General features: G+C 41.3%; 2 protein-coding genes across 3 annotated transcripts; one reads left to right on the top strand and one right to left on the bottom strand.

Moving 5' to 3' along the window:
* The first annotated feature begins 9,440 nt into the window (after window positions 1-9,440).
* Window positions 9,441-15,885, top strand: pcgf1 (polycomb group ring finger 1). Of its 2 annotated transcripts, none has more exons than XM_061079928.1 (9): window positions 9,441-9,530; window positions 10,746-10,851; window positions 10,969-11,121; window positions 11,229-11,300; window positions 11,866-11,971; window positions 12,124-12,166; window positions 14,211-14,294; window positions 15,433-15,513; window positions 15,702-15,885. In XM_061079928.1, exons 1-9 carry the CDS (start codon window positions 9,444-9,446, stop codon window positions 15,750-15,752), a joined length of 783 nt encoding a protein of 260 aa, XP_060935911.1. In that variant the 5' UTR covers window positions 9,441-9,443; the 3' UTR covers window positions 15,753-15,885. The 2 variants fall into 2 exon arrangements, with proteins under 2 accessions (XP_060935911.1, XP_060935910.1); XM_061079927.1 differs by having other exon boundaries at window positions 9,444-9,530; window positions 14,208-14,294.
* A 6,005-nt stretch (window positions 15,886-21,890) lies between these two features.
* lbx2 (ladybird homeobox 2) lies at window positions 21,891-23,197 on the bottom strand. The gene is made up of 2 exons (XM_061080263.1): window positions 22,870-23,197; window positions 21,891-22,348 (listed from the first exon to the last, which is right to left on the bottom strand). Exons 1-2 carry the CDS (start codon window positions 23,195-23,197, stop codon window positions 21,891-21,893), a joined length of 786 nt encoding a protein of 261 aa, XP_060936246.1.
* Between the last annotated feature and the right edge of the window lie 3,343 nt (window positions 23,198-26,540).

Genomic DNA, 26,540 nt, shown 5'->3' with positions numbered 1-26,540 from the left:
GTCACAACAATCTTATCAGCCCTCCAGTGTTCTTCCTCTCGTGTACATCTGGGTTTTAAAATACCAGAAAACTTCCATACAAGTGCAACTTTAATAGTTTATTATAAAAAGACATTGGCTCAACTCCAAAAATAACCCAGAGGTAAAGTTTTTGTCTAACAATATAAAGCAACCAGTCATATCCACATTAGTTTGACCGTGATTCAGACGTTGGAATGTGTTGAATTGCAATTTTTCAATATATTGAATAAATGTGCTGGTATATGTTGATGTCTACTCTATTTCTCTGTATAACTTATTGTGTGATAGAGACTTTGATGGTGGTGTTGTGTGTAAATTAAGGTTTTAGTGTTTGGTGTGTTGTAGATTTAGTGTGTGTCTCCAGGCAGGACTGCAGATGGAAATTAACTGATTTCTAAATCTGGCATAAATCATCGCTTCTCATTTTGAGATTAATGTTTTTGTGCATTGTTGTTGTTTAATTAACTAATTAACAGATGAAGAAACAAAGATGAAAACCTCCATGGTTGAAGTAATTAACAGAAGAGGAAAAAGAGATGATTTTAAAGAAGGTAGTTTGAAGAGGATTTTGTTTTAAGACGTCACAAACCACAGTTTGATCTATTTTGTCTGTTTCTGCTGCAAAAACCAGATTTCCTTCCAAGTGGTGTTTTTTCAAACAGAAAATGTTCACGCATACACACTTGGGAATCACGAAAAGAAAAGCAAAGCCGAGATTGACTAACAGCATCCAGTTGATAGACACGGACACGTCAGTTTCCAGCTCTCAGCGCTGAGCAAACAGAGCCAGCCGAGAGCCGCCAAAAACTCGATCCCCCTTAATCTCCCAGCCGACATCACAGACCAGGAAGCAGCCAGACAACCCCCGACCCAAAGCCAAGGGCAAGCAAGAGAGCACACCTTCGACTGCGGAGAGCAAACAGGGGAGCGGGGGGGGGGATCTATATTTCACAAAGCGCGCCGCGGCACTCAGGGTTTGGCATAAGTAAACAAGAGCACTAGCAGGCCCATAATGGATGGCACCGGTTCCTTTTTATACAGTAAATAGATGTCAAACAGTGGTGGAGCGCCGCGACTAGATTACAAAGGATTTGCAAACACCCCCCCCCCCACCGGATCAGGGAAGAATTCCTCGGTTTGATCTTTCACCAATTAGTCTGTGATTACCAGAAACAACAGCTTTCTTCAGCAGCGCCTGAAAAATGATGCGTGGCCTTTAACAGTTTCCTAATTCTGAGAGGAAACAAGGACTGAGCTCTGGTTTGTGGGATGAAGAACTGAGGTCAGAGGAGATCATGAGCTGCTTTCAGACCTGCACGGAACTCTGGACAATTATCTGGAATCTTCTGGAGCGACTGGATGTGAGAACGCAAATGTCCAACTCATTTTTTATTGTCGTATAATGTCAGAAAAATATGATTTAAAGCTGTACAGATAATATTGAATTGAATTGATATTTTTTCCTAGTGTTCTAAACACTGACAGTCTGACCCCGACAATCTCCCGCCACATTCTTCATTTATGAAAGGAAAAAATTTTTTTTTGATGATCATTTAAATGCATTTGGTATTGAGGAGAAAAATGAGGTTTTTACAGTGATCTGTGTAAATGACCTGGTATATTACAGACCTTGTGATAGGCAATTTTCATATGACACAGATGACCGCATGTACATTGTTCCATACTGTAATTATATGTGAATCCATGCACTGCTCGTTGTTAATGTGGTGTGGTGTCCATTTAATAAGACTATTTTTCTAAAGAAGTGTTTGCTTTGTGTATTTTTTGTGATGGGTTTGGTGGGTGGTTGTGGTGGTCAAGGGTGGGTGGGTTTATTGGTAGTCAAATTTTACACCCATTGGTCTGAATGCATTGGTAGTCAGTGTAGCATTTTCAACTGCAGTCAGTGTAACATTTTGTTATAATGACACTAGTGTAGAGTACTATTGACACTACACATATTAGCTAGTGTTAATTTTGAACTCCCTACAGTGTTGAAATAACTATATCTGAGTGTAAAAACACTAGTGTTAATTTTAAACTCCCTACAGTGTTGAAATAACTATAGCTGAGTGTAAAAACACTAACACTAGTGTTAGTGTTAAATTAACACTGAAAAGAGTGGACGCATATACACACTTTCTTGGTGTTAAATTTAACACTCTCGGAGTTGATTTAACACCGGCTTTTTTGCTGTGTAGTTTTCATGTCTGAAAGCAGCTAAAGTGACGAATCGACAGAATTATCACCCTCATCTGCACTCGGCTTTATGGAGCTGTCTAGTTTCAAAATTCAAACGCTTAATTATCTAGTTGGATTTGAATCTTCCAGATGTTTTGTATTTAACAAATGCTCTAATCTGTATATTATCACATAAATATTCATGGAACAAGAGGATTTCTATTTTTAAGTCTGCAGCACGTTGCTTAAGTCATCTGAACGTGCAACAAAGGTAGGAACTGCATTCTGTTCACTCGTGAGCACCTTTGAATCATATCGTGCTCGTGCTACGATTGTGTTGTGTAAACACGACGCTCATCATCCCGTGTGAATCAGTGAGAGTGAACGCTGAGGGTCCTGCTGTAACCCCCCCACACCCCCACCTCCTGCAGCCGTGAGAGGCGGTGACGCGCCGGGGTTTGGCGATCTCAGCCGTCGCATGCTACGGAAGAAGATGGCAACGATAGATGAAAGAGCGCCTGCATGTGAGGCTGCAGGAGAAGAAGATGAGATTCCATTACGGACGCAGTAAGTGCAGGCAATAAGGGTCTCCTCTTCCAGGTCCTCATCAAAGATCCAGGAGGCCAGAAGGGAAATAAAGCGCCAAAAAGCTTGAGCCCAATCGCTCTCGGGCATCAAAGGAATCGTGATTATCTCACAAATACACACAAACTCCCAGCGTCTCTTTGATGTGCATTTATCTGGATGTCGAGAGCCGGTGTTCCTGGGCCACCGTGTGTCAGGCTGTCGACCGAGTTACAGAACGGCTGAAGGAGGCCGATACCTGGGATGTTAAATGTTGCTTTGAAAAGAGGATTTCACACGAGACACATTTAGATTTTGTGAATATGGGCTACAAGAATAAAAATGGATTTATTGATTGAATGATCACCAACATCGGTCATGCTCTTTGTGTGCTCATGTGACAATGAGCCAACTGGTATACGATGCTTTATGCTCAAGGAGCCTTAAACTTGGCATAAGTTATAAACAAGTTATAACGGCTGAAAGAGGCCGATACCTGGGATGTAAAATGTTGCTTTGAATGTGTCCTTGGGGGAAAAAAGAGGATTTCACACGAGATTCATTTAGATTTTGTGAATATGGGCTATATGAGTCAAATTTGATTTATTGATTGATTGATCACCAACATCGGTCAGGGTAAGTTGTTGACATTTTCTGTGTGTGCTCATGTGACAATGAGCCAACTGGTATACGATGCTCAAAGACCCTAAAACTTTCCAGATGGACTTTTCCTACAGTTACATGTCTGAATGTCTCCCTGGAAGAAAGGCCTGGATATCCCACCATGCCTGTGGCAGCACTACATGAGAAACAATCAAGAGAAACTCTGGAGAAAAGTCACGCAAACACATCAAGAACATGCAAACTCCTGTGTTCACTGCTCATCCAGGACTTCAGGACTCTTCATCTTGCTCCCTATGTTCGAGTCCAGTTCTGACATGGACCATTATATCCGGTGTAGACAGCCTGAGACCGCAGCACTCACCTCGCCTGCATCCTTCTCTAAGGATCAGGCGACGCTTCCTCTCGGCTGAGTTTGTTTTCCCTTCGCCCTCATTCTCTTAAATGCCCATGAAGATGAGATGGCTGCGTGATAAGTGAGAAGAGGAGATACAGCGGAGGGCAAGAGGAGCAAGTGTGCGCCTCCTCTCATCGTCTTGGATTTCAAAGAGAGGAGAATGAATGGACATGAATGGACTCAGGTGATCCCTGTCATATTGTAGTCACACGAGAGATGAACAGTTATGAAAATCTACAGTTTCTCTGTCTCTCTCTCTCTCTCTCTCTCTCTCTCTCTCTCTCTCTCTCTCTCTCTCTGTCTCTCTCTCTCTCTCTCTATATCTATCTATCTCAAGTTCTTTAATAATCATGGAATTACTGAGAAGCTTTAGTGTTATCACAGTTCACTGCGTTCTGTGTGTGTTAGCATTGATATGCACTTGACGCACACACGCCATGCAGGTCTGAGCACACACAGACACACACACACACACACACACACACACACACACACACACACACACACACACGTCAGCAGTGAACATTCAGCAGATGACAGACAAAGTTCTTTTGTGCCACATTAATAAGATTAATTCTCAGATTTCTTCTCCTCTGACACTGGCAGGCCGACTTATTATTTCTTATTGGCAAATTGTTCTTATCTCAGCATCTTCCAATAGCGTCATTCACTATTTGGCCTCTAGCTTATCTAAACTGACGACTTCAGATGTTAAGGTGCTCTGCCTCCCTAAAGGTAAGAAGACATGAGGTACAGTTCTACACGTCTGTCTGCCAATGACATGCATTCGGTTTGAGAGAGATTTCAAATCTCAAAAGGACTTCATAAGGTTTAAATATCAATATATTATCATTTTTGATCGACCACAGCTTGAACTAAGAGTCCAGGACTGAGGGTCTTGGACTGAGTTTGCACTATTATGAGACTCTTTTGAACCGATGATTGGAGATGTGAACTTGTTTTGCTTATTCAAACTTTGTAATGTGTTGACAGACGTGATGTAGTCTACTCCAGAACTTTAGCTCCATCAGTGTTGTGCCTGCACTTAATAAAAATTTATTTTTTAATTTTTCTGGGGGCTATTTTCAGACTTGAAGTCCTGAGAAAGTTTCCACAATCGGGTTGTTCGTCTGCTTTTCACTTGTGAACAACCCAGCAGGAGATTGTTTCCCCAAGAACAGTAAATGACGATGTGCCGTATCCTTTTGTCGACTGGTAAATAAACTGAGGAATTTAAATTCATATATATGTCAAATTACATCAAAAATGCACAAACTCCGTGTACAGCACAGTTGTTGATCTTCACTGTGTTTGACTCCTTTTTGCATCAAACTCTTCACGTCACATGCTGTGCAATTCTGTGGCCGTCAGCTCGTCTTGGCACCAGATTCCCACCGAGGCAGAATTCCTATGCATGTATTTTTGTCTTCTTTTATTTTGTTGCATTTCGTAGTGATTCGGATTGTGATATTGGGGGAGTTTGGGTTTTGTGCCAGGGGGAGGCCTAAGGGCTTGCCCTACATCATTCATTATGCCCTTGCCCATCAAATAGCACAAGCTGTACTGCGTTGGAGTCATTCCAAGAGGGCTCTTGTCATTAGCTTGCCACTTGGCGGCCAATTGCTGGAGCAAAGGAGACAAAGGCTGCAGTCCACCCCTGCATGCTCTGATTGCTCCGAGAGAGAGAGAGAGAGAGAGAGAGGGAGAGAGAGAGAGAGTAGGGGGAGAGAGAGAGAGAGAGAGAGAGGGTGAGAGAGAATGGGGGCCTCTTTTTTGGCATGGCGGAACACAGATTCTAGTAGCAGGGTGGTTGTTTGGTTGTTTTGGCTTGGGACATCCAGGACCGAGGTAAACAGGGTCTCTCTCTCTCTCTCTCTCTCTCTCTCTCTCTCTCTCTCTCTCTCTCTATCAGTCCTGTGAGTTGCCAGATGATTCATGGCCCTGCAGTTTGAAGGAGTTTCCTCATGCATGATTTGATTAGGCGGGGTAATAGTTAACATCCAACCCGAGGACAGGCAGAGAAAAACCGAGAATAATTTTGTAATATATTTTTCTGTCACTTTAACTCTAACTCTCAGAAAAAAGAAGAAGTACTCAAACTCTTCATAATATATCTGTCTTTGTAGTCCTGGCAGGTGTTTGATGCGTCAGATAAACTAATTATCTTTAATAAAAGTGAGGGACAGGAGGAATATCACTGGCAAGTCTACAGACATGCCAAGAGTATAGGAGATCTATTGTCCGTGATTCTGACGTGAAGCAATGACAATAAATTAAAGGATCTGTCTTGATCCTCTCCCTCCCCACCGGCTCTTTTTGCCTCTTGCTCTCCCAGCTGGTGGATTTTGCCATGCTGTGGTCCTCCTGCGCCTCCAGGCCCTCAGGTTATTTGGATATTGTGCGTGGAGTCAAAGCCCTGTCAATCAGATAAGCAGTGACCCTGCAGACCCGGCAGATAAGACGTTACATGGCGAGAGGAAATGGCAGACAGCGGGGGACACAAGACCCGACTATGAGCGTTCGCTGAAGCGAGACTGATCACAGCGGCTCTTCAAACCCCAAAAAGGGCTGCCAAGATTGGAAATATATTGCCTGTGTGCGTATTTCTATCAAATACAAAATTAACTGAGTCTGATTTACACCTTGTTCCCAAGCACTTGTCTTTTCATCTGAACAAAAAGAAAACACCCAGTGTGCCAGGAGCTACAAGTTTTCTCTTAGGAGTATGAATGATGCTCAGTCAGAATCTTATATTGTGCATACATGTGGAAACACAGAGATATCAGAATAGTGGTTTGTGTTCAGAATAGTTTAGTAGGTAATATTTATTCAAATCTAAAGAAAAACTACATCAACATTGAGTCTTAATTCTCGCTGACAAACACCCAAAACAAAGCGCTCATGCCACATTTAACATTCTCAATAAATAGCTTGCTTCAGACCCACTGAGGTGGTAGGACTAAGACCAACTTGCCAGTCATTCTGTTACACTGGGAAACTACAAAAGGATGAATGAAGGGCGAGTCTTTGTTTGGGATGGCAGCTTTTGGGTGGTCCGCAGGTTGGAAGCCCTCTGGGAGGGATCAAGGAGACCTCCACATGTAATACCAATACGACGACCTGTTGAAACAGGGCAGACGCTAATTCTGCTGCGGCAGCTCAGCCACAACCAAGAATACATGTTCTCCCCCCCATTTGGAAATTCAATTTTTCCACAAAGCTTTTACTTTTCATTCTTCCCATAATTAAATGATTGTGAGAAAAGGGTTTTGGAAAGGCAAACAGATTCTCGCCCATGTCTGAGTGAGAACCTCAGATGTGTTTAGGCTGCTGCACAAGCCTGAAGTCACACAAAGCAAACTGTTGATTTGAATAATCTTGGTCCCAAACACACAAGCCACATGATTATCTGCAGAAATGTTTTCCCGAGCCCACACACTTTCATTTCAACACCCGGCTTCATTCTCACACAACACTGAGGCAAATTTAGTTCTGGGAGCCGCCCAGGACAAGCACGGCCCTCGACTGCTGGCCACTGGGCCGACGGTTCAGTGCTTCTCTCAAGAGCCCCTTGATGCTTGTTGTTGAAGGAGGGGAGCGAAGTATTCATTCAGACCTCCTCCAGAAACAGTCTGGGGGTTCAAACACATCAGTCACAATCGCTCCTCTGAGTGAAAAGGGTTACGGCTGCAAAGATCAAAACCTGTGAAGCCAATTAAACTCTGTTTTTAAGCTGCAATAATAATATACATTTTATTTGTATAGATCTTTTAACAAAACCTGAAGCCACTTTAGAGGATTACAGACAATACAAAGTAGATAATATCTTTATATATAAAAATCTTTATTACATATTAAGAGCAGTTAAAGTATAAAGTAGCAAACCTATTTTAACTGATATCTTTTCTCGGTGAACTTTGTTTAATTATGTCACATAAGCATTCGCATCATTTTGAATAAACGTGAGTACAGGATAATTGAAGTTACAATGTGTATTTAGTTTTTTCTTACATTTTATGGACGTGATGCTACTAATAATTTGATGAATGGATCGAGCTCCTGCTGATTTACCTTTTGACGCCACGTTGCCGACTATAAATCACCAGCTTCTCATCATGGTGCCCGACACAAATTACCAGATCTAATTGGAGTGCATGCAGGCAGCCCGCCCACCGGTGTACTGTAGGTCTCAGGATGTCAGAGGACTCAGGTTACAAGACCCACCGCATTCTCTGTGTCGCTGAGGATTGTGGTTGGTTTAACTGTGGGTTTTTTCCCACACTTCACCCTTTATCCTGGAACACCTCCGTGTTTGGCTCTGTCTTAGCACACTTTTAGCCCTGGTTAGTCTGGGCCAGTGCCAAATACACATGTCAGACTTATCACGAGGCGTTTAATATAGAATAAAGTACTGTAAACTGTATAGTCCATGCATGATCATCATAAAATAAACATTAGATTCATGCACGTGTATAACACCTTTAAGACATTGAGGAATTGTGTGTACATGTTTATAATTTGAGGACCTGACTCACAGAGCAAGAGGATGCAAAGATAAACTCAGAAGTGCATGAGGGGCTGACTGACATTTCTCCTCGTGAGAGTAAATAAATATCAGCAGATTTGAACAAGTGGCTGAAGCATGTACCTGCAGTGCCCTCTATTGGCCAGAATGGAGACCGCCAACTGACAAAAAAAGCACTATTTCTGACTGAAACATTTTCTTTATGAAGACATGTATAAAATGTTGTATTTTAGAGTGTAGGCTCCCCCTGATCAGATTTTGCTTTTCTTAAGTAAGAGTTAGTAGTTTATCTCCATCTAAGACATGTGTTAAGATTCTCAGACGTCCAGGTCACATCCAAGAGAAGTGAACTTGTTTGTCGAGTATCTACGACTAACTATCCTTATAGTAGTTTATATACTTGTAGAGTCAAGTTTCTCTCAGATAACACTAATAAGTATTGGTGTGTGTGGACGATATAGGCTCATCAACTGTGGCAAAGTTTTCTCTCGACTGAGAGTGGACCATGCAGCATTCCTATTTTTAATAGTATTTTTCATGTTACTGCATAACTATAGATGTTTTAATTATATTTAGGTAAAATAAAATCAAAAATGTGTAGCTTTGTGACAATGTACACATGAAAAAACTCCTATATTTTTATATCTTATTTATGTTCCTTGTGGTGGTGAAGTGATGACTTATTCATTAGTTTAATTATCTGCATATAATGAGTGACATCATACATATATTTAACATCTTATTTATTTACTTTAGGGTATTGAAGTGGCATCTTATTTATTAGTTCCTTTATTTTTTTTATTTTAAATTCAATGAAATAAAATACAATAAATAAAGCCCAAAATGTGTAGGTTTGCGTACAATGAACAATATATTTATTTAATATCTTATTTATTTACTTTGAGGTGTCGAAGTGGCGTTTTATTCATAAGTAAATTTATTTTATTTTAATTAAATCAAGTTTTAAAATGTGTTTGTCTGAAAACAATAAATACAAAATAAAAACCCAAATTTATTTCATGTATTAGAAGTTGCGTTTCATTAATATATTCCCGCGTCGCAGTTTCCCGCCATCTCCAGTTTGCTGAAATTGACACATCCGGTTTACCCGGAAGTAAGCAGAATTTCCCAAAGATGGCGGAGCAAGGTCCGATGGCCATAGCGATGCGGCTCCGAAACCAGCTCCAGTCCGTGTACAAGCTGGACCCGCTGCGGAACGAGGTGAGTGTCGGCCGGGGTGGAGCTCCGGGGGTCCGGGGGGGAACCGGGCGGGGGGCTGGAGCCCTGTGGGGCCGGGGGAGAGGCGAGTGTTTACCGGGAGAGAGCGAGTGTTCTCCGCGGGGCTGATGGAGAGGGAGGCTGTGAGCATGCGTGAGAGGAGGAGGAGAGGAGAGGGAGAGGAGGAGGAAGGGAGGACGGGAGGAGGAGGAGGTCACACCCGTGTTGTTCTTCATCACTTCCCCCTTTAAAAACACCCTGAATTCCTCCGGGTTCCACCGGGGAGTTGAACCGGGATCCGAGCGGCGTGTGAGCGGAACCGCTGCCGCCTCCGAGGCTCCTCTCCCGGCTCCGCATGCAGCTGAGTCCCCGCTGTCCGAGTCCAACAGGAACAACAACAACCACGTTGTCCGCGGCGCGGGTTCGATTCCCGTGTCACTTTGCTTCCAACTCGACTCGAAAAAGCAGATGTTTAACTACTTTTTTTTTTGAGTAAAAGGAAAAGGTTCCCACCTGCCTCTGTTTCCCCCCGGGTCCACTTTCCTCGTTACACACACACACACGGAGGGCAAAGGTCAGCAGCGGACAGCAGGAAGTAAACACCTGCATTCAGCTGTTTGCTCTTTAAAACAAGAAACTGTGAACCACGTTGTGTTATTACTGTGAAGTTGACTTCCTGTTTCCTGATGGTGTTGCTACAATATGACAGACACAGAAATGAAAATAAATAAATAAATAAAACAGGAAGAAAACAAGGATATTGCAGCTGATATCGGAATAATATGATTAAAAGAACAGTTCTAATTGAACGGTTCTTTTCATCACATTTTCATCTAGATTTACAGACGTGAAATTGGGTTTTCTTGTGTTTCTCATGTATCCAAATCAGCAGAACCAAATTTCCAAATATTGCATTTTTCAAGCTCTATAATAACTACATTTATTGATAAAGTTAACTTGCATTACTGGTCATGAACCACTAAGAGGCAGTGGTCATTCTGGTTGTGGGTCACAAGTGTTTCAGAGCTTTATGGGAACGTGGAGCTGACTCAGAAAGTTTCTCACTTCCTGCCAGTGTTTGCTTTTCCTTCTTGTGTAACGTCTCCACGTGTTTTTAACAAAACTTCAGATGATGCTGTAACAACTTGACTCGATTCGACCCGGACGACTTTCACACTGATAAGAATTGTGAGCCACTTTCTCTGTGTTTCGTGACAGGAGGAGCAGAAGTTGAAGATCAAGGACCTGAATGAACACATCGTCTGCTTCCTGTGTGCCGGTTACTTCATCGACGCCACCACCATCACCGAGTGTTTACACACCTGTGAGTTCTGAAACAGATCTGTTCTCGTGTTATTTATTAAATTATTGCTTTTCAGCAGGAAGTTTTCTGGATATTACAAATTCAACGTCTTTTGTTTCTCCCTTTTTTTTGCTCTAGTCTGTAAAAGCTGTATTGTGAAATACCTGCAAACGAGCAAGTACTGTCCGATGTGCAACATCAAAATCCACGAGACGCAGCCGCTGCTCAACCTCAAACTGGATCGAGTGATGCAAGACATCGTCTACAAGCTGGTGCCGGGACTTCAAGAGAGTGAGTAGAACGTCTGATGTCTGTGGGAATTAAATGTTAATTTGTCAATCTACCATGTTTTAGGTTTTTTAATTAGTTGTATTGAATCCTTGTTCTTGTTTTAACAGGTGAAGACAAAAGAATAAAAGAGTTTTATCAGTCTCGAGGGTTGGAGCGAGTCATCCAACCGGCTGGGGACGGTGAGTCTCAGGCTGCAGCCGCACTTCTACATCTAAGTTATAAAATGCATAAAAATTAAGGTTTTGGTCTGGACGGACGTCATCTGCTTCCTGGTTGGTTGTTATTAGTCAGAACTCAACAACTAGTGATAAAGGCAGAATGTTGTTAACTCACATCGTCGGTAACGGTTCCTTTTCATCCTCGCTGTTCATCATTTTCACCATCGCTGTTTCTCATTCCTAGTATTTACTACAACGAAGATTTCTTCTGATATGGAGCTAGAATGTTCTTGATGAAGAAGATTGTTTTGGTTTTTAAACATAAAAACATATTGATATAGATGTTACTTCACATTGATTAAGGGGTTTGTGGGAATGTTTTATCCAATTAGTGTGAGATTGTTGGTGTAAAACTTCCAATGTGTCACGTGACCGTTGAACTTTGCGGCAGCACTGACATTTACCTGCTTTTTGATTTTCTGTTGAGTGAAGCTGAAGATATTTGTTCGTTTAATCGTGTCTGGTGGTTAAAATTAAAATGATCTTTTGTTTTGTCAAGTTAAACACGTGTCTCTCCTCCCTCCAGAGGCAGTTCCCGATGCTACAGGTTTACCGTACACAAGCTTTGATCATTCGAAAGCTCACTTCTACAGATACGACGAGCAGGTTTCACTGTGTCTAGAAAGACTAAGGTGAGTTTCGGCTGGATTAATCGCTCTCTCTCTTGTTTTTGACTTAAATCTGATAAAGTGTGAATATGAACGTGACTGTGTTCGTATGTGTTTTTGTTAAGAGTTTCAAGCCCAGAATAATGTGAATTTTTTTCCGTGTCGTCTCTTCACAGTTCGTCGTTTGCTGGAAAAGATAAAACAAAACTTACTCTTCAGGTGAGTCCTTCACACCAATAAAAAGTCTCTAGACACATTTAGGTAGAAGTTTACTCACAGAAACAGTTTGAATGCTTCAATGCTCAACTGTGGGAAACACGTCTGCAAGGGCTCATTTAATTAAAGTAATTTTCTACCCTGATCTGCTCGGCGAATACAAGGCAGATCCGCAGCCTCAGCAGAAATCAGCACCGTGAGCTGGTTAGTGTGGCTGCAGATGAAGCCTCATAGCAAACATGGATAAGTGGGAATCAGTGAAGTGTATAGTCTTTCTCCGTTTCCCACTTTAACCAACTCATTTCTCATTAATTGTGCTGAGGTTGTTTTACAAAGTGTTGTGGTGTTTCCAACCTACATCTCGGAGTGAGAGAGTTGAATAATGTTTGTGTTCATTAGTCCTAACCTGAGTCCAAACATAACACAGAAATGTGTCAATGTCTAAAACAGACATGAAATAAGTGGTGACAGCCGTACATTTATATAATTTGGTGTTTCCAGCGATTTATAATTGACGGATAAAATGTTATTTAGTTAATTAACACAGATTTTGAATATCTATTTATCAAGAACATTTAAAATAACCAGAGATTACCAAAGTGCTGTAAGATATAAACATGGGGACGTTAAGGACTAACCGAAATAAAATGGAAATAAAGGCGGAAAAGTGCAACTTGCAAACACATGATCATCTTTACCTCTCAGCCTCGACCCCTGGTTGGACGATCTGAAGCTTTGAGAGGCGTTAACGCTTTAAAGTGAACAAAAGAACCTTTAACTCAATCCTTTACAACTTAATGCAAACACACGATTTGTGTTAAACTCCTCTCTGCTTGTTCTCTATCATCATCGGACTGCAAAGACTTTGTTCAGCCAGCAGGGGGCGCCCTTGTCTAACAAACAGCCTGTGTGTGGCACTGCTGAGTCTCAACAAATCCAGACTCAGAGTTTCTCTTAAAATGTTTTCACTGTGTTTTAGATTATAAATGTTTTCCTGTTTTTCCAGAGAGATTTAAATGCGTTTTCTTTTATTTCAGTCGAACAGACTCTGACTGTTTTTGTGATTTTAATCTGGTTTTATTGAGGTTGAACAGTTTTAACATAAAATGTGTTTTATTGTTACATCTGATGTCACATTATAATAACAGTAATGGGAACATGCGGTTTTATTGGTTCCCTTCCAGACTCATGCTGTGTACTTTCCCTTCACTCGATCCTGAAAGTGACGTCCAACCTTGTTCAGAGTTTTTCAAACCGAGGTGTAAACACGCCGAGGCTTCGAGTCGGATCAGATTCCTGAGAAACGCTGATTCCTGCAGCGCTCTGGTTTAGAACTGTGACTCTTAACCTTTCTTACATGTTACTTTCTCATGCTGATTGGACACGCTGTGTGTCCATTCATCCTCCACGCTTTTTACAGAGCGGGGGGGAATTTGGTAAATGATATTTCTGCCTCGGCTTTAGAAGAAATACTGTCTTGTACCGACCGGGGGGGAAAGGAAATTTAGCTCTAGGGCTTAATAGTGTGTAATAAGTCAAGTGAGACTGGAGAGCGTCCAGCAGAAAGCTGGGGTTCTGTTCACCGTAAATCTGAACAGTAACAGGAGGACGCCACGCCCTGTCGATACACTTCTCATTATTAGTTTGTTTTTCTTAACGTGCTTGGAAACCTGTTCTGTGTCGGGCAGACGTTTAAAAGCTTTTTTATAATGTTTAGATTTAAAATAGAAGTTTCTAGACGGCAGCCAGTTCTGCTTGTGTTACAAGCAAAACTAAAGAGATTTATTTATTGACGGTCGTTTTTTTTTTACTTTGAGCGAACGGCAGAACTGTGAGTCAGCGCTCTGAGTGAAAAGTAAATTCTGCACCAGTTGATTCTGTTGACGAGGAGTTAGTTGATGTTTTCCACCGCTCGATCGCCTGAAGTGCAAATAATGAAAGTCAGGGAAACAACACAACAAGCTTCCTGGTTTCCAACGAGTTGTTGAATATTCGTGTTGCTTCTCTGCAGATTTATAGTTTTTGCTTGACCTTCTCTCCGCAGCAGAAGTTTGTTCGATGCTCCGTCCGAGCTGAAGTGAGACATCTACGGAAAGTGCTCTGTCATCGGCTAAAGGTGGAAAAACACCAGGTCAGTATCAGCAGCTGAAGAGAAGACGTTAGAATACAAATTACACGTCACTACATCTCCTTGAAAGACAACCCACATCCTGTATGGAAGAAAAATGATACCAATAATTTGTCTTGCATAATTTTACACTTTCCAAATATAATTTTATCATGCTATAACTAGGTTTTAACCTTTGTCATTTACTCAACTTTCACTGATGTCCTATTGGCTAAGATTTTAAAATACAACAATGATTCACATCTGAAATTGAACATTGCAAAATCATATATTAGGACAGCCTGTCACGATAAACTTTATTAATAATACTTAGACGTAGCAACATGGCTTAAGTCAATGCTAAATAGCTATTGCACCTTTTTAGTACAAATTCTTAAAGGTTCAATGAGTAGGACTTAGTGACATCTAGTGGTGAAGTGCCATATTGCAGCTGAATCCCCCTCACCTCCCACTCCCCTTCCAAACATGACAGAGAACCTGTGGTAGACAGAAACTCAAAAGGTTTATTTTGTCCAGTCTAGGCTACTGTAAAGACCATGGCTGCCTCCATAGAGATATAAATATAAAGTATTTAAATATGTTAAGTATAACATCTTAATCACGTCTAAAAATATTTAGTATATATTCAATTTCTGCCAATAGATCATTTCACCCAAATCTTTGAAAGAAACTGATGAAATTGGCTGAAGATGAAGCATCAGTCAAACGCTCGGAGACAACATGTGTGTTTTCTTCCTCAGAACATCGATCCAGACCATAAATCACCAAACCCTTGTTTACGAGCTTTTAATCCCCCTCGTGTGAAATGTTTCTCATTAAACCAAATTACCACAGTCGAGACACTGAGATCTGAGGCCGGGTCCAGATTTTCTCAGCTAACTAACTTGTTTGTGTGGAAGGAAGAGTTTTTCTTTTTCTGTGCTTGGGAAGTGAAATTTGATGTTTTCATAATCGTGAATAAGATCCATTTAACAAATATGAGTTCATGATGGCAACGGAATCATCAAGAGAAACTTGCCCGTGTTTGTTTTTATTTCTTCGTTGTCGCCTTTTTTTCAGGAACAGAAATCGAGCTTCATATGAAAACACACCATAATCCCAGATGTTCACCTTTACATCTGTTTGTGTGGTCTCCCCATAGGTCCAGATGTTGTTCAACAACGAGTCTCTGCCCGATCACATGACCATGAAACGATTATGGCTCTCACACTGGTTTGGCAAGGTACAGTACAGCCAGTGTGGACTCGTACCAATGAATGTGTCGAACATTCCTTCACACTTGAGCACGTTTTCTGTTTTACTGTTCGGGAGAAAGTTCGCTGACGTGTGGAAGCAAATAGAAATTCTCAAATCTTTTCAGCATTTAGTGAAATGACTTTAAATTAAACATGATCTTTTTCTCTGTCTCAGGCTCAACCGTTAGTGCTTCACTACACCATCAAGGACAAAAGGACCAGATAGGATTTGCTCTCAGTCGGGAGGAAAGCTGTACATATTTTGTACCATACATATTCTATTTTAATAGTGTTTGTGTACATATACTTATTTTCCTTGTTTTGTATTTTTGAAAATAAATTTGAAATGAGAAAAAGAAGTTTGAATCACTTGCTTTAAGATTTTTAAATATACATATATTTTTAATCTACGTCTACAAAGAAGCTGTGTGTATGTATTTTACATTAGCACAGGTTTTTAACATAAGTATATATATATTTTATAAGTTTTTACTGATTGCAGTTTAATTTAATTTTAACTGAATTATATTACATCAGTAGTTTCCTTATTTTGATGCAGCATATTTCTCTGCAAAGTTGATCTATTGTCAGTTATTATGAATATAATAATATAATTACTAATGGTTTTCTACCCCTATGATGAAGTTATTTAATGTAGTTTTGCTATTTTACAGTTACTTTAAAGTCAATATTGTCAAATATAAATACTGAAATGTGTGTGAAAGGCTCATCTGCTTTTTTTAATGTTAAAATCAGGCAAAGACTCTTGATCAGAAACCTTTTTTTAAAGTAATAGTAGATTTTCATGTTGAGTTAATTTACAAGTTAAAATCTCAGAGGCATAATTTTCCTACAAATTAAAGAAATACGTAAATACTCTTGAAGTGACGTCACTGGATCACAGATATAAATCAGTAAGATGGTGTTGCCTAATCGTATAAAAGTTCATCTGTGGTAGAATCACCTCTGGCTGCAGCTGAGAGTCGGTGGATGTTTCTGTTTCTGTGCATCTGGACCATAGACTGTATCTGGACACATCATCTGAAAGAGCTCGGCCTCCGTCCTGTTTGAGAGAGAGAACTGAGAGTGAACGGTTATTTTAAAGTCCTGCCTGCGGCTTCATATTCTGTCTCGTCCTTGTTCCATTTCCGTCCGGCTCTGCCTTTATGTCTCGGCCTTGCTTTTTGAAATAAATCTTCTCCCCTGGTTGCTGAGCCGTCGCAGATTTTCCTGCAGGATTCTAGTTTTATTTGTCTTGAGGTCGGCTGCAGGAAAGCGTTGCCACCGGAAGTTGCTGCCTCCACCGGGCTCCTCGTGGTGCGTTTCTCTGTGATGTGGTGGAGGTGGTCACAGCAGACACACTATTTTAATACTAATTTTCCAAAACTATTTTTATTTTATTCTTATCAGACCATTGAAACTTCTTCCACTGAGTTTCAAACATGGTGGATCTTTTAACAGCAGCTTTGCAGAACCTCCTCCTGCACGTTCCTCTCCTGACAGATAATCAACCTGCTTTGTTTTTAACAAATCTTCTCTTTCTCTTGAATTGTACTTTTATATTATACTATATAGTGATGATTTAGTTCTATTTCAAAGTAGATATCTATACAATCCTTTATTTTGATTTCAATATTTTGCACTCAAGTCAATGTTTGATTTTAACCTTTGACATTTAAACATCCAGTTCATTTCCATGTGATTCGATTATGGTAAATTAATGAAATCATCCACATAGTAAATAATTTGAATATATATGACAAACAACTTTAACCTCAACCTTTAACAGGACTGATCTTTCTACTGTAGGGACAGTAGTAATTTACAGTTTCTAAACCTAGTTGTAGTTTTTGGTTGGTGAAATTAAAGTATTATAACAACTGCATTTTAAATTCTCATGCTCATGCCTCTAACAGGTCAAATGAAGTCAAACTTTCCCACAAAGTTTGGATTCTTGCACGAGTCCAAACATTCTTGCAGCCCAGTTCGTCCTGACTTTCACTTTTCAGTATGAGCCAAAGTTCAAAACATGCTGGGCCCCACATTTCCAATAATGCAACCCAAGAGCATCTTTCATCAAAACCCCTGCAAGCCAAACAAATGCCCACATCTCCGGAGCTCCGTCCTCCCAGTTTGTAAACCGGGCTTTCTGCTCCAGATTTATGAACTGTGAGCTCAGCTGGAGATAACCCTTGTCAGGATTTCAGAAAGCTCAGTCGAGTCGGTGTCTGTTCACAGGCTCCTTACGATGTGTAAACACAGAGTCGTGTGTGAAACCGCTGCCCCTTAAAGCAGCATTCTTGCCATTACGAAATGAGAAAAGAAGCAGCTAAGCCAGCTGGCATACCACCTCATCTTTAAATGTTTATGTGACACACTAACTGTGGTGATATTTTATTGCACGTTTTAGAGGCCTTGCCGGGGAGAGCGTATGGAAAACGCTGGGTTCTGCTGCGAGAGGCTTAACGAGGATTTCTCTTCCAGCCCCAGACTCCAACCAAACCCAATCCTGTGTCCATCCCTCCACCTCTTTATCTCTGCAGGCCTCCATGTGTCGGTTTGGCTGGGATGTCAGAGACAGTGCTGCCAGATGGGCACTAGATGGCAGACTTGGTTCTTTGCAGACACGAGGACAGAGGAGGAGGAGGAGGAGGAGGAGGAGGGCTGAGCTTTGATGTGAGTGAAAGGAAAGACTGGTAACCTGACAGGAGCTGATACTCGACTGTACACAAGCCTTGTATCTGATTCTGTTTCCACGCTCTCTCGCTAAGTAGCAGCAGAATCACTTTCAACGTTTCAGCTGCACATTACCCAGTCGTAAAGAAATTAGCTTTTAGACACAATAACACAGTTAATATAGTGGATTGTTAAATTTGGATATTGTGTTTAATCCGTATGCTCTGTGAAGACATCAGGGCCTTCAGGTGTCTTAAAGGTCAAAGGTTAGAAATACTATTAAGATCTTTATCAGGGAAAAAAATATTTTAGATTTTAGTGCACACAGATCAATAACCTTGAAAAAGAAGTCAGCAGTGGACTAACTAAACAAAAAGAAGGGTATTTGTTGTTCCATCTTATTTTCCTCAAACTGTTTGTGTTTGGATATTTTCCTGATGACCTTGATAATATCTGGAAGGTAGCTGAACCTTTTCTTTTTAAATCAGGCCCCTGTGGCCAATGTTTCTAAATGAATATTAATACAACCTCCGTGACAAGCTGCACACCAGCAGCATATACACACAGGCACATGCAAATTACATCCAGGCTGAAAAAGCCTGAGCACGTCCCCGCAGGGCACGTACATGATGAGCCCTAAGATTTGAGGGCTCTTGCTTAGTGTTTCTCTCTCTCTCTCTCTTTCTGCACCTTTAGGGCTTTAATTTCCCTCATTACAATACATGGAAAGTGTGCATGTGAATGTGGCACCAAACAAACAGCCACCAAAGAGTGATTATCTTAATCCAGCTGTTGAATTTAATTTAATTCTACTGATCGGCTGCTTCTATAATAATAATAATCTGTTATTATATTCAAGCTGACCACTATAGCATATATTCTTCCCTTTAAAATGAAAAGCCCCCTAAAGTACCCTTAACATATTGCTGTTAGTAAAGATGGTGGCACCAGGAGAGAAGGTCCTGTGTGTCTCCGGCAGAGTAATGCTCTTCTTTATGAGCGCCTACAGTTTTATCAGCAGTTTTAGGGCTGAGGACTTAAACCCATTTGTTCTCCGACTTTATTTAAAGCTCCGTCCTGTGTGTTGTTCCTCCTGCCAGTCCTGAGTGGCTCCACAGTAAAAGGCCTACTTGACTTTTCAACCTCCACGATTCCACACGATTGCTTCTATTGTGAGCGCCAGCCTGCTCTGTCTCACCAGGGGAACCGGGGAACAATCTCCAGCTCCAGCAGTTTGGCTCATTGCTACTATACTCACACATTCTCATATTCAGTGTAACTGTATTTTTGTATTTTAAATTTTTAAGAGGATTTAAGTAGGAATTTAAATAGATTCCACTTCATTTTGAAAGATCAAAAATTTCTATAATTTCTTTGAATAATCGGTTATTTTTATAATAATTATTTTGTGATTTTAAACATGTTTAAAGTGTAAATACAGAACAGTGCGGTCTGCAGTACATCAGACTTTCAAAATGCAAATGCCACCACATTTACTCCAAAAACATGAATCACCTTTCCTCTGCCCCATAGAAATTATTATTAATATTAATATCATTTGTATTATTTTATATAAAACATTTAAAGCTGAAAAATGTGAATTACCCAATTTATTTCGTAGAATTTCATAATCTCAACTGCTTCAGATAATACATGATGTGTGTTTATTACTTTAGTGAACGATATATATTTATTTTATTTGGGGAAGCAATTAAGAGAAATATAGGAAATAAATTAAACACATTATGATCCCCTTGTTTATATTGAACACCAGTGAAAAGTCCTAATTGATTTCGAATTAAATAACATTTGATCGTTTAGTCTCTATTTCACACACACACACACACACACGAACTCTCTCTCTCTCTCTCTCACACACACACACACACACACACACACACACACACACACTCACACACACACACACACACACACTCCACACACACAAACACACAACAAACACACAACAAACTCTTGATCCCTGCCACAAATGGTCAGTGATGAGCAGCAGCAGCAGCACGTCGCATTTCCCCTGCCTCCCCATTGAGGTTTATTCATTAGCACCATCACACGGACCCATTTGCTATTCATGGGAGACTCCTCTCTTTTTCTTTCCCCTTCTCTCCAAACAAACCCGGGTGAAGAGTGGCAGATGCGTGCCATTATTGCCCACGGCCGGGCGGAGGCTGTTTTATGTGCTGCAGAGGCGGGTTAACCTAATCAATCATGTCGACTAGTTGTGTTAAAAAGACGAGTGGTCGTGCAGAGAGGGAGAGGGAGGAAGAAAACATATGGCGTGAGGGCTGGAGGGTGGAGGAGAGCTTTTCTTTAACACCGCGGCCAGACCCGGACCTTCTTGTGACAAGATGTATTGAAAGGCGGCGCAGAGAATGGAAGAAAGAAAGCGGACGGCTGCTAATTGAAGTCATGGCACTTGGAGGCTGAAAGCAGGGGTCAATTATTCAGGAGACACTTTTTTAACCAGGCAGAGCAGGAAGCCCCTGTTTTGTTAACCTCCGAGGACAAATCCTCTGGTTATTACACTGTTATAATAATCAAATGGAATATTAAAGTGACTGTATGTGGTCTAACATTCCTTTAGGTCACAATGACACCAACATAAAACACTATAAAACCCCTTAAAGGAAAGAAAACAACCGGCAGTGGCCTCCCTTAACTCTAAAATGACTTTTAAAAAATCCCTTTTCTTATATTATAATCATATTAATCAAATTGAATATTAAAGCGACTGTTTGTGGTCTAACATTCCTTTAGGTCACAATGACACCCACATAAAACCCTTTAAAACCCCTTAAATGAAAGAAAACTACCGGCAGTGGCCTCCCTTAACTTTACAATGTCTTTTAAAAAATCCCTTTTCTTATATTATAATCATAATAATCACAATAATCACAACTTTGCGTAATCCCTCGTCTTTCTACTTTAGGATCCTTAAATTCTACGAGTAATGAGCGCAGGAACAAAAAGCTTCTTTGAAATATCATATAACCTTTATTTACATAGATGCTGATTAAATAGAATGTTACAATAAAATTATCGCATAGGATGTTTGATCTATGTACAGAACTCGGGGCGCGTAACAGTCCTCAGGCCCGTGTGCTCTCACACACACTTTCGATCAGGACTGAATCATTTTAGTTTTTTTTTTTACTCTTGAGGTGTGATGTGCTGAGACATCGACCCCGAGCTGTGCAGGGACAAACCAAAATAAAAGTAGGGGTGGAGGAGGAGGAGGGGGGGGTTCATTTAAATATTTGGCAGATCCAGACAGAAGAATGCGCGTAAATGGCAAACAAACAAAAATAATTGCACAACTTTCCACACACCCCTCCACAAAAAATAAAAAATAAAAAAAATAAAGTAACATTAAATTGTTTACACACTTTTCAAGTCTTCCTGTACCATAACAGTTAAGTCAGTGTGTGAGTGGAGCAGATATTCCTGTTGGTTGAAAACTTAAAAACGACCGATTAATAAATTAAAATGGAGGAAGAAAAAAATAAGAAGAAGAGGAGAAAAAAAACTTTCCTGAAATGTTTATATTCTCCTTTTTGTCAGTATCCGTGCAAAAGTTTGGGAAGGAAAAAAATGCCCCCTTTTTTTTTTTTTTTTGAGAATTCATTTTTTTCGCTTGTTGTTGCTTATATGAAAACCAGACGCGACTTTCTCAATCGTCCACCTCGATCTCCTCGTCGTCCTCCGAGAACTCGTCCGTGGTTTGGTCTCTGGACGAGGACGGGGACTGCGGGAAGGCCCGGTGTCCCTGCTGCGAGGTCGGGGACAGACTGGGGGACTCTTCTTCACCCTGCGCGTCCTCAATGTTCTCCATGGTCACCAGCTTCTGCAGAGTCTGAGGCGTGATCTTCTTCAGCGACTCCACGTCCGCCTTCATCTCCTCCAGGTCCCGCTTGAGCTTGGCCCTGCGGTTCTGGAACCAGGTGATGACCTGCGCGTTGGAGAGGCCGAGCTGCTGGGCGATCTGGTCCCGGTCTGCCGGGGACAGGTACTTCTGGTAGAGGAACCGCTTCTCCAGCTCGTAGATCTGGTGGTTGGTGAAGGCCGTCCGCGACTTTCTCCTCTTCTTGGACGTCTGTCTCTGGCCGAAGGAGTTGACGTGTTCGCGACCTTGGGGGAGAAAACACACAAACACACACATGAGGAATGAGACAACCGCCAGGGACACATTCACCCCCCCCACTCGAGCCACAGCAGCAGCAGCAGAGGCCTGTCCTCGCTCCACAGGCTTTCACCCAAAATAATAAATATAAAATAACAACAACATATTATAAAAACTTGATTAAATCAAAGCATTAACTGGATGCCACTGGATAATTTGTTTTCATACAATAAACCATGAATTTCACAAAATTCCTGCATTTTTTGATATTTTTTTTATTTTACAGTGGATCAAAATATATAATAAAAACGAGCCATTTATGTTTATCTGTCTATCTATGTCTCTCCCAGCTGATTGGCTCGTTGACACCATGCAAACTGGTGTATTAGCCTCCGTTTGTGGTTCATGCGTAATGTCAAAACAAGCCCAGCTCCCAGTGACTATGGCGACTTCCCTCCATGAGAAAAACGCTTTAAAAGTTCCTGCATCCCTCTGAAAATACATATTTTCCATGTAAACGTGTCTTTACCTTCTGCTGCCTGGATCACGCTGACTTCCAGACCCTTGAACGTTTTGCTGGCCAGCTCCTCCAGCGCGCACAGCGGCGAGGAGGGAGTGGTGATCCCGTTCCTCCCCGAGTTAGAGCCCGGGACCTTCTCCACCAGGACCCTCGGCGGACGGATACTCGCCACCGACTTCTTCACCGAGGGTTTGTTGAGGATATCCTCGATGCTGAAGGGCGTCAGCGGCTTGTTGGAGTTGGCCGGCGGCGGCAGCTGGTCCAGGGGAGCCCGTCTCCTCTCCTCGCCGCTGGACTGCAACACAGAACCTGCCTTCATGTCTTTACTAGAGGTCATCGCAGTCAGTCCCCAGGAAACAATCGCTGCAGCTTTCCACAAAAGTTGGTTATCTCATTCAAAGGGTCGTTTTTACGCGTCCACACCGTGAGTCCTCCTCCGCCGGCTGGAGCAAACTCTCCTCTTTAAAGCCGAGTGCTGCAACTTCACTTCGCCTGAGACTTTTCCTCCGAAACAACCATGCTTCTGGCGGAGTAGTGGTGGCTGTTCCCCTCAGAGATCCGCACTCCCTCTGCTGAGCTCCATGCGGATCTTTAGGAAGCAGCGGACTGGAGGCGGTGAATCCCTTGCAAGGAGGAAAAAAGCTGTCGAGAGCTGCGAGAAAAAGAAAGCGACTGCTAACGAGTTATTGTTGATTGGGCGAAGTTCAATTAGAGAAACACTACACTCCTCGCTGACCCGCTGCTGCGTCTTAAAGGGCCGGACCATAATAACTAATTGGACGTGGGGAATAGGAGGAGTCAGTCGCTGCCGAGGAGGAAGATGCCCCTGAAATGTTTATGCATCTGTTTCCCTCTGCTGGTGTGTTCTGCTAGAAAGGGAGAGTCGATGCCCATTAGAAATCTGCCAGCAGCATTATGGTAAAGTTTGGAGGGACACCGAGCCAGCACCGGTCTCCAGCCGTGATATCCATTTAGTCATTTAGCTGCGTAATTACGCACAGGGCGTTTATGCGTAATGTGCGCATTAGACACCGTGTTGCACGGGGATTTGGCTTTATAGTCACAATGAGAACATTTAAGGGAACAGATTTTTGAAGTTTATTAAAAAAAATACTTACAAATATTTATAAATCGACAGATAATATAATCCAGTTTAATCCATTGTTCCACGTGGCAGGTGGTGGATTTTAGTCTGTGCAACAATTATTTACTTTAAAGGCAAAGATGAAATAACTCTCATTTGTTTGATTCTAGTTTTATATTATTTACAGTCCTTCCTTTGTTCACATCGTTTGTTGTCGTTTGTCCTTTTTTTTTTCTTGGTAATTTATCCGTGCGTCAATATTGAGCCTGCAGGTGAACCCCCGAGTTCCAGTGTAATTTAATGCGCCAGCGTGAAACGAGCGTCTAATAAAGGTGACGCCGAGCTGTGCCTCAGACTCTGAGGACGGAGGATTGTTGAATTTTTAACATTTTATTTTTCCTTTCTGGAAGGGAGGGGGGGAGTTTATTGATGTTGGGAGACAGGAGTGGAAGGAGCTGGGACACCGAGCAGAGCCGCAGGTACGTCCGCTCAGAGGAAACACCTTGTTTGGTTTTAAGCTTGTAAAAATGTAACGCACATGACAGTTCGAGCCACTTGGGCATAGATTCGTTTTAATGCTTTTTTTTTCGAGGTGATGCGTGATCTGCAGACAGAACGAAATATGCGTTTTACCCTTTATACGAGTGAAGAATAATAAAGAAAGCTGTAAAAAATACTTAATGGTTGAATAAAATGTCATTAAATAAAATAAAAAACACCACAACAAATGCAGGTTTACGCAAAATGGAACAAAGGCTTCTCTTGATACGTTACCTGAATTAAATAAATGTATTCTTACATTCCTGCAGCTGAATGCTTATCTACGTGCCAGCTGCTTCCACGTGCCAGAGGTTGAATAAAACAATAAAAATGCAGTCCTTTTTTTAAATATTTTTTTTGTCGAAGCACAATCAGATTATTTTCGACACGTTTGGATGAAACCTGGCGCCCACGAAGCCACTGCGGAGCCTCCTGTGCCAACAGCAGCATATGGTGACATTGGTTTAGGGACAGAGTTATAAAACAGCAGGAAATTCTATTAGCTGCCGTGGAGGTCCACCCTTTGTGGCTGCTTTGAATATATATTTCTCCATAACGAGCAGCAGTTTGCGGGGAGTAAATCCAGTTTGGGGATTTGGACAGGAGCGTGCATGTGTCTTCTGGAGGAGTGCAGGTAGCAGAACGTCCAGGCTGAGGCAGCTTATTAATATCACACTGATTCTGATTCACTCTGACGTTTAGGACTTGCATATGAGATCAGTTTCAAGCTTAAAACGTCTAAAAATGCAGGATACAATGGTTTGATTATTATTATTATTTAGCACTCAGTAGAACTACGGTGGTTTTGTTTTATAGAAACACAAGAAATCAGTTTAGATCTAGATGTTCTCTACTCGTTGATTGATGAAAATAGCAATTCTATAAACAGTATTTTGATATTTTTATCGTGTTCACCTCAATTTTCCCTTTCAGGCCTTTTACATCCTCACAGGTTTGAGAAAGAGGAAACCACCGTGAGGATTATTTTTCATTTCACTGGTAATTTAATCCTGTGAAAGATAAGGAACCCTGCTGCACCGTGACCCGACCTGCTGTAGATTATTAACCCTCAAATTTAGTTTGAGCGTGAATAACCCTGAAGACACCCCCCCCCCCCTCCACCCCTTTAAAACAACACGCTTCCCTGGGCTTTGAGGTCTGAAGTGAATCTGGACCTGAAAGTTTTTTTTTTTCTTTCTTAATTTAAACGCTAATTAGAAGCAGAGCAGCTGACATCATCAATCACCTCTTCTGGGGGGGATTTAATTGGATGATTTGCTTTGGTTTAACCTCCAATCAGCGCCCGAGGAATCCTCTCTCCAGAAAGTACTGCGTTACTCTGAGGGAATTGTATATTTTTATTTTATTATAAGGCCAAATTTATGTGTGTGTGTTTGAATTTAATCAAACCTCTTCTCCACTGGATTCCACCGGTCACCTTTTAACTAATCGTCTGGTGGAGCTCGATGGAATCAGAGCGAGGTGAAGACGCCCCCCCCTCACGGTAAAGGTCATCGTCTCCGTCATTAATCAGCACGTTAATCCAGCGTGCACCGAGCAGGAGGTGTTCACATCAGTGTGTCCACCTCATCCTGCTGCTCCAGGGAAGCTGGGGACAAATACCACAAATGGAATAATGATATTACTAAGAGTTTATAAAATGGAATCAGCTTCATTACGCAGCTGCATCGATAAGACTCGTTTGTTCTGCACAGAAAAAACATGTTTTCAATCCTTTTCATACATTTTCCTGTGAAATTTCGATTCTTCCAAACGTGAAACACAGTGAATACCTCAAGTATTTAATATTTGCACATTCTTTCATTGGTTATTTTTTGTCTAAAATAGAACATTTCAATCCAAAAAATTGAAATTGCAGGAAACATACAAAAGAATAATTTAATACACTACAAGGTCACATTATTCTCACATTGAAAAATACAGGTGATAGAAACAGACAAATATGTGTTCAATCTTTATTGTTATTATTTTTAAACGAATAAAGAAAAATTCACAATTAAATCAGCATTAACGTGTTTTCAGCTCCTTTTTAAAA

Source organism: Limanda limanda, chromosome 10 (assembly GCF_963576545.1).
Source record: "Limanda limanda chromosome 10, fLimLim1.1, whole genome shotgun sequence".
Taxonomy (NCBI): Eukaryota; Metazoa; Chordata; class Actinopteri; order Pleuronectiformes; family Pleuronectidae; genus Limanda; species Limanda limanda.
This window is presented reverse-complemented; position numbering and strand designations above follow the sequence as displayed.